Here is a 17,405-nt window from a genome sequence, read left to right on the forward strand (position 1 = left end):
AATTGGTTCTCCATATTTAACACATCCGGCACAAGAAAATTAATTGCTTCCAGTTCGTTTAGGTGGTTTGGCAGTAAGTCCATGCTTTTACTATCAAAATTACCCATCGGTAACAATAAATTGGATCCGTACTTTAGCACCAAAAAGGAAAAGAAATCACATGGATTTATGACTACCTTCACCCACCGCACAGTGCAGAAAAGTAAAAGCAACAAGAAACAGGGATATTCCTCATTCAACGTATTACCCATTATACCCCCACCACCATTGTCCTCAACAGTCTCCGAATTTACCATCATGGCACTACTCCCTTTTATGGTCAAATGAGAACAAAGCGCTGCTTTAAAATTTACAGTATCAAATACGCTTTGGAAAACCCTTTACCTGTACAAATTAACAAACAAAAACTGTTTCCGATCTCAAATCGGAAAGAGAATGCTTGCCGGAAATGAGGTTATTTGGTAATTAATTTGATAATCAGGGGTAATTTTGAAGGCTCAACTGAAAGTAGTCTGTCCTGTTACTTAACGCCTGTCTGGCAGCGGTACTTGAAGCCAAGCAAGAAAGAAAGAAGAAAGAAAGAGCTCTGTTCTGTGGGTGGCAAACTCAGAGCTTGTGTTTGCAAAAAAGAAAAATCTCTCATCAGAAATTCTTTGTTTTGCGCAAAGCAATGTCTGTAACTCACAGATATCAGAAACCTTTTCCAGTTTTGGACCATTTCTAGTTCCTCAAAAAACATTAAAAATCCCGAGAGAAAAAAGAAGAAGAAAACAGAAAGAGAGGAGATAGTGGATAAACTCATAAACCCTAGTTTGTTTGTTTGTTTTTTTCAACTGACTGGGCAAAATACAGATCTTCATTTCTGAATCATCATCTTCTTCTTCTTCACTCATTACTAGAAACTGATGTTTTCTTCAGTTTAAGGGGAAAAAAAGGCAGTGGTTTCAAGATTTTTGGAAGAAGAAAGGGAAGAGATTTCGATCTTGAAAGATTCTGAAGGATGATAAGTCTTGAATCTTGTGAACAAAGTGTTTGATTTTTAGTTTATTTTTGCAAATTTTGCATCTTTTTCAGGTATTGCCTTGAATACTTGTCTGTTCATCTTTTACACCGACAGTTTCTCTCTGTTTTCTACATTTTTTCTGAAGTGAACAATTTCTCATTTTCGAGAAGCAGAAATTTCAATTTCCTCAATTCCTATAGAGATCTAATTGAAGAGATGAAAGTTGAAGTTTCTGGAAATGTGGAAGAACTAGCACATGAGAAGTTACTGGGGTTTGAAGAAAACTTACCTTTTTTGGTAATTTGTTGATTGAATGTGTAAAAACTGGTCATAATTTGTGTCAATCTCAGAGTTAATGGATCTTTCTTAATTAAGGTCTTAGATTTAGAGAAGGGGGTGAAGATGGCAAGTTGGGAACATTTTGGGGAGTTAGCAAATGTAGCTCAACTCACCGGAGTAGATGCAGTCAGGCTAATTTCGATGATTGTTAAAGCAGCTAGTACAGCTAGAATGCACAAGAAGAATTGTAAGCAATTTGCATTACATCTTAAATTGATTGGGAATTTGTTACAACAACTTAAAATCTCTGAGTTAAAAAGATATCCAGAAACTAGAGAACCATTAGAACAGCTTGAAGATGCATTGAGAAGGTCTTATATTCTTGTGAATAGTTGTCAGGATAAGAGTTATCTTTATCTTTTGGCTATGGGTTGGAATATTGTTTGTCAATTTCGAAAGGCTCAGAGTGAGATTGATCGTTATTTAAAGCTCGTTCCTCTTATTACCCTCGTCGATAATGCACGCTTTAAGGTATTGTCTTAATCTTACATCTTGTCTGCAAATTCTATTATGATTTGATTATGAAATTTTGGTTTGTGTTGTATTTTTTGTTGTGTATGGGTCCACCTGATAATTGCAGTCAAAGGGTGATTTTGTACCCCTTACTGAAGTTGAGCTGCAATTTAACAAGGAATATGATCAGTGTATACCCTACTAGTTGAGAATTAGTAAGCCTTGTTATATCCTGTTTGACTCTGCAAGTGGATCTAGTTTGTCGAAATTATAGACCGCGTGTTATGTTAAATCATTTGAAATTACAGTCTTGAATAACTGATGCAAGTATGAAAGACTGGGTTGCTTGGTTTCTTGTCTTACAACGCCTTTGTGATTAAGCAAATTGAAGTAGGAGGAAGTTGACAAGTTGTAGAGTATAATGATTGTAATGTTTCATTAATTTATATGGTTTTTCCATTTTTGAATTGGCAGGAGAGATTGGAAGATATCGAAAGAGATCAACGTGAGTACACCTTGGATGAAGATGATCAAAAGGTGCAGACTATTATTTTAAAACCAGAGCCTTCAAAGAATGACACAATGGTGCTGAAAAAGACCCTCTCGTGTTCTTATCCGAACATGGCTTTTGAGAAAGCCCTGCAAACAGAAACTGAGAAGCTTCAAGTAGAACTCCAACAATCACAGGCTAACTTAGACGTTGGTCAATGTCAAGTAATCCAACGTTTGCTCGAAGTCACAGAATCTGCAGCAAATTCTCAGCCGATGACACCCCTAAAAAAGTCAGTGAAAAAGGATCCAGATCATTCATACATAGACTCTGACAAAGGGCAAACCTATAGTGAAAGCTACGTTGCACCCAGTGACACTCGCAAAGCACCCTCAAGGTTGGCTTCAATTTGGTTATTTTGAATACCGCATGTAGATCATAAATTTATAATGAGAAGAATAAAAATTATATGGTAGGTATATGCATTTCGAAGGCACAAAGCCTCTGTGAAAACCTGTTGGAAGTATCCTTGGGTCATTCCAGTCTTATGGGATGACAGAGGCACAAGCTGTTATACTGTGCCGTTGGGCAACAGAATCTATTTTAAATGTTGTTACACCACAGTGGTTTTCTAATCTCATAGTAATGTTGTGCAGAAATAGTTCTTCAGTTTCATCCGGACAAGATCTATTATCAAGAAGAGGATCACAGCGGGATGACGAATGGAGTTCAGATTTACTTGGCTGTTGTGCAGAACCTGCTTTGTGTATGTTACCGTGCAACACCACTTTTGTTTCAAGATATAGAGTTATTCCTATATCTTCTGTTGCAAGTTAGTTTGCTAGGTTTAGATTATGCATGTACTTGTGCCTCTCATGTTCTTCAACTTCTTATGGATTATATTTTCCTATTCCCGGATCTTGATCATCGGTGCATATCTCTTACTACATATGTATGTTTATGTGAATATGAAATTCTGGATTTAATACCCGGTTCTTATTCATCTCTAAGTGCTTTCTTACGGTGCTTGCTTACCATCCAAATATTTTGGAGATTAAGTGATAGCACTTATCATAGGAGGGTGAAAGTATATTGACTAAATTCCTCACCTCCTAACCTTATCCTGTGTATCTTTCAATGTTCATCGTTGACAGTTATCCCCAACTTCTACACTATATGCATCAAAATGAGATAGGGAAAACAGAAAATCTTATTAGTGTCCATACTAACTTAAGATCATGTTAAAGTATTGATAGGGAAAACTGTAAGCGTAAGGCTGAAAGAATAGGTCCAGATTTTATGAAAATAATGTAAAATCTTCCTCTATGCTTGTTAGGACACGTCTTCTTTTATACTTGTGTAAACACTAAACCTCACCTGATCATTTGAATCATCAATGACCAGCTTATTAAATTTTGCAGGTATGAAGACTCTATTCTGTCCTTGCAGTACATTTTCAAGGATTAACTCGGTGGTCGCTAATAGACACGTTTGTAAGTTGATTTGTGATTGTTTTCTTTAATTGTCATTCTCTCTTTTTTTGGGTCATTTGCAAAAAACATCTTATGGCTTCTTATTTTACCTGAAAAAGTTTATTTCTGTGAGGTTCTTCATAACTTTTCAAATATGAATTGTAAATTATGTTCTCATTCACGTTAGATGAATGTGGCAATTAAGTTCTTTTCGGATAACTTAGAAATGGACAAAGTGAAATGCGGGAGAGAAAAAACCTTCTTCGGTTTACATTGAAATCAAAGATGTGCCAAAATCCAAGCCAGCTGACACATGAGTAAGGAACAGTTGGTAGGTTTGTTGCCGGAGGCCCAGAAGTTGGAGGTTGGAATCCAATTCTGGACATCAAAACGAGTGTAGAAAAAACTCAATAGTTTGGTTCCCTTAAAGAACACAGACAGTGTGATCTACAATAAAGTCTAGGAGGCATCCTTTGCATCTGAACCAAATACTTCTTAAATTTTTAAAATGCTAGAGAACAGCCGGATGTTGTTTAAAGATCTTATTAGAAACAATACATCTGTGATTGGATCTTTGAATTTAATACTTAGAAAGCAATTTTGTGTGCTTGATTATCAGCTCCAGGAGAAGCATGTAACGAATTAATGGCATATTCACTGATATTGGCTTGCTGTTGCTATACCTGCTGCGTAAGAAGAAAGCTCCGCAAGATGCTCAACATCACGGTAACTTGTTTCCCTTTTCGTATCATGTCATGCCACAGTTGTAGATTTTCTTGTTATACATACATATAGACCTGAACGGTTTCTGTTTTGCAGGGTGGATTTTGTGACGACTTCCTCTCACATTTGATGTGTTGCTGTTGTGCTCTAGTCCAAGAATGGCGAGAGGTGGAAATGCGTGGTATTCACGGTAATTGCCATTTAACTCTCTAAGATTTAACTTTCTTTTCAAGTTTAAAGAACACTGTGGTAGCATTACCTATAAATGATATCTAAACACACGGTATCTCTATGTAACCCGCACAGCCACTAGTCTTAGTTTCATCCATTAATGTTAAAACGCAGAGCCCTCATTTTTTTTTATAGTATAATAAGAAACCAAATTGCAGGTCCTGAGAAGACAAAAACAAGTCCACCACCTTCTCAATACATGGAATCGTGAACCTCAACCGAATTTGCAGGTCCTGGTAGTTTGTGCAGAGTAAAATATATGGGTAGATATTACATGTCCTCGTCGTCAAGCTCCCTGATTCCTCTTCTGGTCGATGATGACCAATGGTTAGTTAACCAATGTTCATTTGAACCTTCCTATAAGAAATCTTATGCGTCATTAATATAGAATTTTTTGGTTTTTTTTCTTGACATTCAACATCTGTATCATAGATTACTTGTTTAATGGAAAAGTAGTGGTTTGCATTATTCTTTCGGATATATTTCTCTTCATTGTACCTTGTAGAGTTTTCCTAAATTGTAACAAAACAGCAACTACGCACTAATCGGCCTAACTTACGAGTGTGCATTTCTTATGTACAATGAATGTACGCAGTAGGCAATTGGTGTTCACAATATGGTGGTTCTTGTTTTTCTTTCTGCTTCCGCAATCACCAGATGCATTACTCCTATGAACTAAGCTGGGCATTCCTGCATAAGCAAAGGTGCAAGTGCCACCGGCTTAGACCCATCGGGGTCATACCAGTTATACCCCCATACGCGAATCCAAATCCAAGATGATGGGGCTGTCATTACCGAAGAAGAACAAGGCTGTCTAAAGAAAACCTCTCTTATCCAGATTAACACAACGAAAGGATCTGACAACTCCATCTGGCAAAATGCCACTCAACAAAAACAATTTTATCATCTTCAAGGATAAGTCACATAACCATGACAAGTACCCCTTATTTAATACAACAAGGTGTACCAAATCATATACCTTTTGAGCTCTTAAAACCAATCATTTTGATTACTCATTTAAAAGGACAAAACATGTATCCTCGTAGACACCACAAATTGATGATGAGGTATGTGAATGCAATTCAATATGCTAGTCTTTATCACAATGGATCAGGACAAAAAAAAGAAGAGAAAAAGGTCTGTTTATAGTTGATAGCCTCATACTTCAAAAAAATTTGAAACTGCACCGAGAGCTTTGAAGTCTTGATAATGGCTACACCAGTTTCAATTGAGGTCTGGAATCCTAATGGGAAATATAGAGTTATTAGCACCAAACCCATGCCTGGAACCAGATGGATTCGTCTCCTAACCGATCAGAATTGCCGTGTTGAAGTAAGTAATCTTCTGTGTAACTATTTAGATTTTCTTATTGTGTTTCTCTTATTGTGTACTAATGAACTCACATAGTCTACTTATTGTGTTTCTCTTCATCCTTAGATCTGCACACAAAAGAAAACCATCTTATCTGTGGAGGAAATTCTGACCCTTATTGGCGATAAGTGCGATGGTGTAATCGGACAGGTTGGTACTGTTTTTACTTTTAACAAGTTGGTTGAGTTTTTTTGGGGTTCTAATTGTGAGTTTTGGTGGTTATTGCAGTTAACAGAGGATTGGGGTGAGGTGTTGTTTTCAGCATTGAGCAAAGCAGGAGGAAAAGCTTTCAGCAATATGGCTGTTGGTTATAATAATGTTGATGTTAATGCTGCTACTAAGTACGGTGTCGCTGTTGGCAACACTCCTGTAAGTCTTCCTCTATCTAAAACCATGAGCATGTAACCATCTGTAGTATGCAGATAGATATCCTTCAGACAATCTGAGCATGGGTCTGTCTGACACCTCGGTACCAGACTGAAATTCATGCACTGTATGTCCTGAGTGTAACTATTGTTTGACATCATCAAATAGCATTACTATCAGGGTTGTTTTACATACCCTGAACTCAGGCCACCCAACTTCATTGGTTTCAATTAGATTTGGGTTAGGAAAACAGCTCGAACTCGCCAGTATAGATAAGAATGCTGCTTATATAGTGAATAGTGATGTGTCTTTTGGGAGGTGATATCCTGATCTAAAGCCTAACCTTAAAATGGTTCAAATGTTTTCTTGGTAGGGTGTACTTACAGAGACTACGGCAGAATTAGCAGCTTCACTTTCACTAGCAGCTTCCAGAAAAATAGTTGAAGCTGATGAATTCATGAGGGCTGGTTTATACGACGGTTGGCTTCCTCACCTGTAAGACTAATTCCTTTACCTCTTCCATCTTTTTTAACCATACAATACTAGAATGGCAACAGACTTATTATTTTTGATAGGTTTGTGGGAAACTTGCTAAAGGGACAGACTGTGGGAGTTATTGGAGCTGGTCGTATTGGATCTGCTTATGCAAGAATGATGGTAATAATCCCCAAAAAGTTGAATGTTGCTCTAGTATTTGAAGTTATTCTTATCTATAAACGATGTATAAAGGAATGCTAAGTTTATATACTTACAGATTGAAGGGTTCAAAATGAATCTAATTTATTTTGACTTATACCGAGCAACTCGACTGGAAAAGTTTGTTACAGGTAATTCAGAGACCATAAGCTACATTCACTTGTTGCTTAACTGTTTGCTTATAGTTTCTTGTTTATTTCTTGCAGCTTATGGTCAGTTCTTGAAATCTAATGGTGAACAACCTGTTACTTGGAAAAGGGCATCATCTATGCAAGAGGTTCTTCGAGAGGCCGATGTGGTAAGAAATTTGTGCTTGATAAACTATAAATGTATTCTTATGATGTCAATGAGAACAAAAATTTGAAACTTCGGAAACTAAGATTAGTCAACAAGTTTTATCAGAACTTCAAGCCTGCTTAATAAGACAACTTCTATTGATGTGCTTTTTCAGATAAGTCTTCACCCAATCTTGGACAAAACCACGTACCATTTGATCAACAAAGATAGCCTAGCTATCATGAAGAAGGTGAGAATCTGCCGTTATTTTTCTTTTGTTCGAGTATCATTTGCAGCTTTTGACAAAAAATTTACATATACAGGAAGCAATCCTTGTAAATTGTAGTAGGGGTCCTGTGATTGATGAAGTGGCTTTGGTGGAACATCTAAAAGAAAACCCAATGTTCCGTGTTGGTCTTGACGTCTTTGAGGTAAGGAAAGAATTTTAAAATAAATCATTAAAATATCATGATAATGTATATTAATACTAACACCATGTTTGTTTACTCCTGACTCATCTGAGTCGTCCGAATCTGAATCATCTGGATCTGAGTGAAATCACCTGACTCATCTGGATCTGAGTCGATATGTTTGTTTTGAGTCAGATCTGACTCATCTGACTCGGAAATAAGTGAATCAGTGGTTTGGTCCCATGAGTCAGGGGTATTTTGTTACCTGACTCAAATGAGTCCGAGTCAGGGGTTATGTCTGAGTCAGAGGTCGAGTCAGATCTGACTCAAAATGGAAAACAAACGGTCTGACTGCTGACTCGGTCCGAGTCAGGGATTGACTCAGATTCAGACGCCGAGTCAGCTGCAAACAAACAAGTTCTAACTTAATTAAAATAATTCGTTTCTCAAAGTGTTAACAATAAAATATCGTGAAAGCATAATGAATAAAAATCTAAATAATATTTCTATTAGACGTGGATAAATATATTGTTAGCTACAAATAATATTTAGAATGTTACATATTTCGAAAAGTTTTGTATGTAAGCCCTAATTACTAGCTCCGTGTATGTGTAAATACTAATTTCTTTTTCTTGAGGTTTTTCTTTCTCCGTCAAATACTCCAACCCGATCCAGTGTTTCTTTAACATATACTAAGTTCCCCATAAAATTTTAGTAAACCTTGTTTAACTTTCTTCCGTTTATTCTTCTTTTGACGATTTTTTATTTAGATATATTACAATTAGATATTCAAAATATGAGATATCATTTCCGAAACTTTGAGTTAACTTATATTTTCTTGTTCTTTGGTTTAACAGGATGAGCCATTCATGAAACCTGGACTTCGGGACATGAAAAATGCTGTTGTGGTACCTCATATCGCGTCTGCTTCCAAGGTAAAAGGAATTTTCCCGAGGAAAATATTCATAGCTCAATAATGCATGTTAAGATCCTCACCATACGTTATGTATTTCTTGAACTTTACAGTGGACTCGTGAAGGAATGGCAACATTAGCAGCATTGAATGTCCTGGTATGCCGTAGAAATTAATATTCAATATGTGACCAATTTTTTGCAGATTTTTCGGGTGTCATGATTTTCTTAAGCTTTTCTTGGTGTAAAATTGAAAGGTCATACTTGGTTCTTTCTTGGTTGTGCTCTGATAGGGGAAGATAAAAGGTTATCCAATTTGGTCTAATCCAAATCAAGTTGAACCGTTCCTGGACGAAAACTCCCCACCTCCATCTGCTTGTCCGAGCATTGTTAATGCTAAACCCCTGGGTAAAAATGAATGCCATCAGTTTCTTATATAATAATTCATCGTCTTTTTAGTGTTTTTGATCTTTTATTGATGATCTATTTGTAGGTTTAACTGCTTCAAAGCTCTAAGCAGATGGATTAAAGTCACATATGTGGAAAAGATTATAAACAGAAGATATGCTAGAAAGTTTGTCACGTACTCCAAAATGTTTTCATATGTTCAAAGGGAAGTTTATAACAGAAAATATTCATCTTTTGCGCCATACTGCTAATATTGTATTAAATACTTCTACCCTCAATTAGCATGTGTTGTGTATAAGAGTCATCACATTCGTAGAAGTAATCTCAAGCAAGGCTAAGCATGAGGTATTATTAGGTGTTTCGAATTAAATGGTGAAAACGTGCACTGTATTTGTGAATGATTCCCATAAATCTATACAAAAACTTCTACTTCCAAAGTCCAAGGGTGTTATTGTCTTTGTTTTAAAGATTTCTTTTGTACATCTATATCAACATTAGGAGCTTGACCCCGTAGTTTAGTATTATGGGCCTTGAGGACGAAGTCCTTATGATCGAATCTCCCCTGGTCCCACTAACTAATTGGGAGTTCTCTTGAATTTTAAAAAGTTCTTTTTAAAAAAAAAGAAAGAAAAAAAAGATTTTTCGAAACATTTATTGCCTCTAATTACGTGGTTAAAATTGACTAACTTTTGGTAACGTTTTATGACCGTTGAAAGATTTTTCATGATAATATTTAAAACCAAAATATTCTCTCATTAATTCGTATTTAATTATATGGCTATAAAAATCAGTTTTTGAGATCAGCTTTTCTCTGTTGGTCTTCTGAGAATCAAAATACCAGTGTTTGAGCAAGATTAGAAAAAGTGAAAGTGTTCAATCTCTCATTATTTGCGTGAGAGCTTGAAAGAGAGTTTTTCTCGGATGTTCTATCATAAAACGAGGTTATGAAGAAATAACTGCTTGCACAAAATGTCTTAAAGAGAGGGTCCTGATCGTGACTCAGCCATCGTCTTGTTTTTGTGTTTAACTTTTGTTCTGCAGGTGTACAATCAAAAATTGTCCAACAATATTCCTAATAAGGTCTCCTTTAACGTGATTTAAGAGGAAATGTTTTTGTTTTCGTTGCTCCTTTTACCCCTGTAAAAGTTCTCAAGAATCAACTGCATTTGAGCTACAGTTCTAGAGATATTAATTTTTAAGTATGTTGCAGACAGAGGGATCCATCATCCATAAATATATATGTTACTACCAAAAACGATCCCGATTATAAGAGATGGGTCTGATACTTAAAGAATCTAGATTTGGTTCTTAACTGTTTTGGATCTTAAATTTGTAAATCCTCCCTTGGTAAAAGAAACGGTACTTGTCCGGTACTAGTGGTCCAAAGGCTAGGAGATGTCTTGAACCAGTAATGACTCCATCAGCCAAGAAACTCCGATGTCTTCATGATGCGACAACAACTCCAGCGCCGGTTCTGGATATTCCTAAACCCTCGAAGGATATGAAGTACAATGATTTATGTGTGGGTAACACTTTCAAAAGCAAGGGGGAGCTGAAACTTATACTTGCAATAGCCAAAGTAGAAAGAAATTTTGAGTACAAAGCTTTTAAATCCGACAGCCATAGGTTTATTGCCAAATGCAAAGACAAGACATGCGAGTGGCGCCTGCGAGCAGTTCCCTTAGATTCTTGTGGGTGGTGGAAACTCACAGTTGCAAACGATGTGCATACTTGTGAAAGCAACAAAAGGACTGACCCTGAATTAAGAACCAAAGCGGCCACTACTGGAATTGCAGAGCTTTTCAAGCACAAATTCAAAGAACTAGATGCGGCATTTACGCCCAAACAACTGGTTAAGGACATAAAAAGAGATTCTGGAGTGGTTATCAATTACCGGCAGGGATACAACGCTTGCAAGCGTGGTATTGAGCTGATCAAAGGTAGCCCTGATGAGTCGTACCAACGCCTCGTTGGTTATAGTCACATGCTTGGTGCTCGTAACAAGGGTACTGTTACCGAGATTGTAACTGATTCGGATGATTCTTTTCTATATTATTTATTTGCTTTTGGAGTATGTATTGAAGGATTCAAAAACTTTTTCAGACCCGCATTTGCGGTTGATGGTACACATCTTACAGGGCCACGCCAAGGAGTTCTACTGTCAGCCGTTGGAACGAGTCGATCTATCCTATTGATTTTGATGTTGTTGATTCAGAGAATAATGAATCTTGGGAATGGTTTATGAGAAAGTTAGTCGGAGTACTTGGCGATAAGTATGCTATGAATGAAGATGTTGTTGTGGCAACAGACAGGCACCCATCGATCGGTAGAGCCATAAGGTTTGCATTTCCTTGTGCTAATCAAGTATACTGCATACACCATCTTTCAGGTATTTAACAAGACTTTATATACTATAAACACACGAATTTTGTGTTTAAATAGATTTGATGTTAGTTATCTGAATGGATACAACGTTAACCTTGATTTGTGTTAGTATAACTTATCAGACTGTAGGTCTTTATGTGTGCGTATCTAGATAGAGTTATGAAGTCAATGACAATAGCATCATATTGCATATAATGTCCCAGCGGAGGTGGCAGAACAAGTTTTGTAGCATCAATAGCATCATATTGCATATATGTACAGTCCAAACAAGTTTTGTTGTCCACCCTGTTGTATGACACATTTCAGACATATATATATATATATATGCATGCTTCATGTTGTACTTATAGGTCAATCCTGTAATGTTTGACCTTGCAGAAAATATCAAACAGACCTACCAAAGCGCCACGACTTCGGTGGCATTTACAAGATCTGCAAAAGCGTTTAGCAATGATGAGTATGAACTTGCTATGAGAGACCTAGGTTTAGTGAGCCCCGCTGCTTTAAATCTGTAGTGGATCTTGTACCGGAAATGTGGGCCAGGGTGAAGGCTAGAACAGGTCGTTTTACTCTCATGACTACAAATGCCTGTGAAACTTTCAATTCAAGAATAGATGATGTTAAAGGTATTCCAATCTTCCATTTAGTCGATTACATTCGCAGGTTCCTTATGGAATGGTTCTGCGAACATAGACAACTAGCTCGTGATCGGCAAGATCCTTTGAGTCAACATGCACGGGATATAATCAAAGAACGGTGGGCTGTGGAAAAAAGGTTTGTGGCTTGCCATGTCGATGGGGACGAATATGAAGTGGACGAGGGTGATTATGAAGAGCAGCACACCGTCTATCTTGACCGAAGGTCTTGCACGTGCAAAGTGTTTGACTATCAGCATCTTCCGTGTCCCCACGTACTTGCAGTGTGTGAGACATATAAGATAAAAGAAGAAGGCCTTTGTGGGGAATATTATAAAACATCGGTTTGGAGATCTATGTATGAACCTAAAATCTATGGTGTGCTGAGCCCAGAAACTTGGGATGTCCCAGCGGAGGTGGCAGAGCGGGTGGTGCTTCCTCCAAAAACTACACCGGAAGTTGGTCGTCGGAGCATCAAGAGGAAAAGGTCTGCCATTAAAAAACCTAGAAAGAAAAGAGCTTGTTCAAGGTGTCACCAGACAGGGCATTATGCTAACAACAAACGTTGTCCCAAGGCTTAGAATTGGAGTGATTTTGGTTGCTGACATTGCTTACCTTGTTATGTTTGTTTGAAATAATTTAGGCGGCATCATTAGTAGAGTGGATTTAGTCATATTTTCATCCTCAGGGTAAATTAGTTTTTTTCAGACTTGATATTAAACCTTAAATTTCGGAAAGTAGGTCTTCTGTAATTGAATTTGGGAATTACCCTTTGAAAAGGAATTCCTTAGTTTTCTTATGTTTATTACTTGTAAGTTCTACTGGCATGTTTCATGTGAACTGATTACAAGAATCAAAAATCATTTACTACCATGTTGTTTTAGTGATTGGTAGCTAGGTGATGCACTCTTTTAAACGTGCTAATTTTCATTTACTTTTCTTATTGAAACAATGAAAATTATATAGCCATAACTAGGAAAACCTAGAAGTAAAAACAGTTCCATCGTACCTAATAAAAAAGACTTCAAATATAAAATAAACCAATCAAACATTATCTTAAACCATTCTTCATCACTTTTCTTTTCAAGTTCTGCGTTCTTGTGCCTGCGGATATCGCTCTTCATTGCACCATTCATCAGCTCAACAAGGGAAAGATCTTGAAACAAACTCTGTCCAAAATTCTCTTCCTTGATCCATACGCCGCTGCCATGATAAGGAATGATACATGACTCCGGGACTGAGATCCTTAACCTGTTGCATTCTTCACGTAACTGGCGATCCTCCTTTACTAACTGATAGACGCATTTTTGTGTCTAATATGATCTCAATTGTATATATTTTTAGTGCTCGATTTTGTACTTATTTTGGTTATTTTATATCTTTATAGGTATTTTGGAGAAATAAGCTTTTGCGGCGAAATTGGCTGAGAATGCGGCGTTTGGACCTCCGTTGATAGAGTACCGGAAGCGCCCCAGAAATACCCCGGAGGAACCCCGAAAAAGTGCGGAAAATGTCCCAGAAAAATCACTATACAGACTCTCATTTTGGATAAGGGGTAACCTAATTACTAGGGGGTGACCGATTTCCAGGCAGCTGCTAAAGGGAGAACAACACAGGATAGGGGGAATTCCTTCTTCACGTTTCAAATTAGGAAATTGGCGGGAAAAAATGAGTTCACGCCTGGCAAATTTAGACTCGATTTTTGGAGCTGTTTCAGGGAGATTCAACACTGGAAATCAATTGGGCTGGACTTGATAGAGCAAAACAGGTTTAATACATGCGTTTTTATCGATCTAATTGGGCTGGAATGGCCGGAAAAAGGAAACAGAGCAAATAATGGAACACGGTCCTGTTGGGTTTGTTTCTGGATATTCAAAGAGATTAAAGGCAAGAAATTCGTTCCAAAGGTACATATTCTATCTAAGGAAGAGTTTGAGATAAGTGGGAAGGCTCAGAAACGCGTGAAACAATTTATGGAAGGAATTATTGCCGTGACTGCCAAGGAAGGAAAGAAGAGATTTTGATGCGATTTTGGAAAGATTCAATGACCCTTTTATGTATAAATAGGATGCTTAGGTCCCCTAGAAGAAGGAACGAAGAGGTTTGGGTTCGAGAGGAGAGCTCAGGAGGCGAGAATCAGAGTTGCAGGAAGTTACGTCTCTGCTGCTGCTGCTACCATTGAAGAGCACGAAGAACATACTTCCAAAGACAGTCGTTCTTCTACAGTGAAAAAAGACAGACGCTTGGCAGTCTTAAAACAACAGAAACAGCACCTCAGTTTTATCGTTCTTTTCTGGACGCCTTCTGTGGGTCGCAGATTCACTGATTTTATTCTTTTCACTCTTTTAATCAACTTTTGGGCTATAAACATGTATTTTGAGAAAGTGATTAATATGAGGAGCTAAACCCCAACACTGGGATGACGGAGGAAGCCCTATTTCACGCATGTGGTAATTCTAATAATTCTTTTATGACTATTTGCATTGATTTTTAATCGATTTATGATTTTTATTGAATGGGTGTGATTTCGTTTGATGGTGTATGCTTGGTCTATGTATTTTGATACATCATGCTTTTGATTTACAATCATTACTTTTCAAAAATCTACTTTTTGGCAAAGAATAAGAGTCCATATTTTTAATATTTGATCTATAATTGATTGGAATTATTATTTGAATCACATGAATGGAATTTGGTGGAATCCTGAGTCTCAGTCTCTCTCGATTTCGTGAAAACCTTGTGAATATATTTTTAGTATTTTTATTCTTAGTTCTTAAAACAAACCTTTACACAATCCGAGTTGAACGAACTTTACTACCACTTTCAAAACTACATCAATTTTTGGCGCCGCCGACGCGGATTTGTATTAGGTTTTAGGTTTTAGATTTATTTTATTTCTTTTAGAATTTTTGTTCTCTTTTACGCCTTTGGTATTTTTTGATTCTTTTCAGATTTCGAGCGAAGCTACAAGGAAAGAAAAAGTGATATAAAAGGAAAGCATCGCCAAAGAAGGAAAGAAAAGAGGAATCCGAAAGGAGTGAAGAAGAAGATTTTGTACATAGTTATTTTGGTTTATTTTTAGAAACTGTAAATAGGGTTTTATTTTTTGTAATTTTTCTTTTCTTTTTGGACACTTGGACATTGTTTTTTTTTTACACACTACGGAAGGGTTAAGATTAAATATAAACTGTTTGCAGGGAAGGACGACAGTTACGATACTGTCTCGGCCCCTCGGGTTCGTACACTGACATTGGAGTCGGTGGCCTGAGTCGACTTCAACGGTTCATCGCCCGTCTGGTACGGGAGGTAAGATTCTATCCACCCACGAATCCCCTGTCAGTGGGTTTTATTTTGTGTGACAACTCACACCCCTGCAATAGAATGTCGAACTGGTATCACAATAGCCAATACAACGAATATCCGACTGAGTTTCAAAATGGACGTTACAATTTTAACCATAGTGTGAATAGTGATTGGGAACATCAACCTTTTCAAGGTTACGACTCATACCATGGTGAGCCCAATTACTATACACACACACACCGGTCATACGAGCAAGAAAATAAGGATTATTATAGTACTAGTTCCTCGTCTTTGGACAATATAATGAAAATGTTGAAAACTAGTCCCTATTATGATCCTTCTGAACCTGTTCTTCCTCTAGAAGAGTCTCTCAAACAATTAACTGAGAATACAAATAGGTTTGTGTTAGAAATGAATAAACAAAATGCACCCATGAGTGAACCTTCTATACACAATACCATAAGGAAGTCTTGTGAGTCGACTCAGAAAATGTTGTTAGAGGCCCATAACAGAACTGCTCAAGATAGTCTTAATTTCCAATATAGTGTTTCCAATAGTACCCTTGAAAATGAGGATAGTTATTTGCATAATCAAGATGTCGAGGTTAGAATTGGTAACACTACTTTTTTAGATGAGGTTCAACCATTTTCATGTTATTATGATGATTATGATGAGGATAGTGCTGATGAATAATTTGATACATATAGGCATAGTGATCAGGAATCTGTTACTCCAATTGAGCTTTACAATGATACTACTATTTCTAGTTCAAATCCAAATAATTTTAATAATTATTCACCTATTCAAAAGGACGAGGATTTGACTAGAGATACCCCCGTTTTAGACGATGTAGTATTTCCTTTTGATTACGAAGTCGATAATGGTTTAGAGGAACGAGTTTATTCTGAGAATATCGTTTTAGAGTCTAGCGATTTAGAAACAATGGTCTTAGACGAAGAAAATGAACTCGTACAGCTATTAAATATGGGTGAGGATGCGTCACTTGAGTATAACCTAGAAGAAGCAATTGACTATTTTCAGGATTCCAACGATCTAGAAATTAAGGAAATTGTAGCTAGTCTATCTAGAGATACCCAAAACTCTAAGTTTGGGGGTGATTATCATTCTCCATGTGCCTCAACCATTTTACAAGATTATCTTCACACACGTTTTCCTGTAGTGATGTCCATAAGGAAGTTCAGTTATTAGAAACCCATCCTCTGCTTGATGAGGTTAGACCAGGCTATGATACTAAGATCGACTTTGTTTTCCCACCAAATATTTTTCAACCAATTGTGGGAACGTATAAATTTCATATGTGTCAATTATTTAGTTTTGAGACTAAACCTAATTACTTTAAGAGATTAGGGTTGATACATTTGCTTAAGATTGACCACCAGTTTCATCGTGGTCGATTGTGTGAGTCAAAACTGATTGACTTTAAGGATCCTCAATTATTCAGGTTATTATTATGTGCTTTTAAATTTTTACTTGAGTTTCTTCAAACTCTAATACCTGAACCGGATCTTAGCTTTGAGGAATTCCAACCCATGAAAATATTTTATTTGGACCCAGTTATAGAACCTGAACCTGAACCACAGCTAGATGTAATTGTCTTAAACAGGAAACTAGACAAGGGTGGGCTTTATTTGTTAATTTTCTTGGCAGGTTGCAGATTCCTTTTATTTGTGATAGCTCTATTTGTTTTGATGACCCACAGAAATTTCGGCTATTACTTTATTCTATGAGGTGACTAATCCTTTCTTAGTCTGGCTGAAGACTTTAAACTTAGCACTTCTTGGGAGGTAACCCAACATTCATGCGACACGGTAATATCTTTCCTTATCTCTTTTGCTTCAAATGGTAACAGTTTCTCCTTGTTCGTGCTTTTAATTTATCTTTAGAACATTGAGGACAATGTTAGATTTAAGT

General features: G+C 37.0%; 3 protein-coding genes across 4 annotated transcripts; all 3 read left to right on the forward strand.

Annotated features, from left to right (window-relative positions):
• Positions 1-535: 535 nt before the first annotated feature.
• Positions 536-5,256, forward strand: LOC113288969 (protein MID1-COMPLEMENTING ACTIVITY 1-like). 2 transcript variants are annotated; one of them, XM_026538131.1, is made up of 8 exons: positions 536-1,074; positions 1,177-1,813; positions 2,270-2,682; positions 2,942-3,051; positions 3,707-3,778; positions 4,377-4,483; positions 4,577-4,670; positions 4,870-5,256. In XM_026538131.1, the coding sequence occupies exons 2-8, from the start codon at positions 1,406-1,408 to the stop codon at positions 4,920-4,922; spliced, it is 1,257 nt and encodes a 418-aa protein (XP_026393916.1). In that variant the 5' UTR covers positions 536-1,074; positions 1,177-1,405; the 3' UTR covers positions 4,923-5,256. The 2 variants fall into 2 exon arrangements, with proteins under 2 accessions (XP_026393916.1, XP_026393915.1); XM_026538130.1 differs by having other exon boundaries at positions 536-1,813.
• A 541-nt stretch (positions 5,257-5,797) lies between these two features.
• Positions 5,798-9,587, forward strand: LOC113288971 (glycerate dehydrogenase-like). Its single transcript, XM_026538132.1, has 13 exons — positions 5,798-6,043; positions 6,149-6,232; positions 6,311-6,451; positions 6,822-6,943; positions 7,024-7,105; positions 7,203-7,275; positions 7,351-7,442; positions 7,596-7,670; positions 7,744-7,851; positions 8,688-8,765; positions 8,857-8,901; positions 9,036-9,150; positions 9,236-9,587. Exons 1-13 carry the CDS (start codon positions 5,921-5,923, stop codon positions 9,256-9,258), a joined length of 1,161 nt encoding a protein of 386 aa, XP_026393917.1. The 5' UTR covers positions 5,798-5,920; the 3' UTR covers positions 9,259-9,587.
• Positions 9,588-10,561: 974 nt separating this feature from the next.
• LOC113291348 lies at positions 10,562-12,751 on the forward strand. The gene is made up of 3 exons (XM_026540894.1): positions 10,562-11,273; positions 11,366-11,539; positions 12,051-12,751. The coding sequence occupies exons 1-3, from the start codon at positions 10,562-10,564 to the stop codon at positions 12,749-12,751; spliced, it is 1,587 nt and encodes a 528-aa protein (XP_026396679.1).
• Positions 12,752-17,405: the final 4,654 nt, after the last annotated feature.

This window comes from Papaver somniferum, chromosome 6 (assembly GCF_003573695.1).
Source record: "Papaver somniferum cultivar HN1 chromosome 6, ASM357369v1, whole genome shotgun sequence".
Lineage (NCBI taxonomy): Eukaryota > Viridiplantae > Streptophyta > Magnoliopsida > Ranunculales > Papaveraceae > Papaver > Papaver somniferum.

Bases quoted from the DNA above. Each gene is read 5' to 3' on its own strand.
- LOC113288969 (XM_026538130.1), top strand. From the start codon at position 1,406: ATGGCAAGTTGGGAACATTTTGGGGAGTTAGCAAATGTAGCTCAACTC. The intron at 3,779-4,376 runs GTAAGTTGATTT...CTTGATTATCAG, and splicing joins GGTCGCTAATAGACACGTTT to CTCCAGGAGAAGCATGTAAC. The intron at 4,484-4,576 runs GTAACTTGTTTC...TCTGTTTTGCAG, and splicing joins GCAAGATGCTCAACATCACG to GGTGGATTTTGTGACGACTT.
- LOC113288971 (XM_026538132.1), top strand. From the start codon at position 5,921: ATGGCTACACCAGTTTCAATTGAGGTCTGGAATCCTAATGGGAAATAT. The intron at 6,944-7,023 runs GTAAGACTAATT...TATTTTTGATAG, and splicing joins GACGGTTGGCTTCCTCACCT to GTTTGTGGGAAACTTGCTAA. The intron at 9,151-9,235 runs GTAAAAATGAAT...ATCTATTTGTAG, and splicing joins TGTTAATGCTAAACCCCTGG to GTTTAACTGCTTCAAAGCTC.
- LOC113291348 (XM_026540894.1), top strand. From the start codon at position 10,562: ATGACTCCATCAGCCAAGAAACTCCGATGTCTTCATGATGCGACAACA. The intron at 11,274-11,365 runs GTACACATCTTA...TTGTTGATTCAG, and splicing joins ACCCGCATTTGCGGTTGATG to AGAATAATGAATCTTGGGAA. The intron at 11,540-12,050 runs GTATTTAACAAG...TTAAATCTGTAG, and splicing joins CTGCATACACCATCTTTCAG to TGGATCTTGTACCGGAAATG.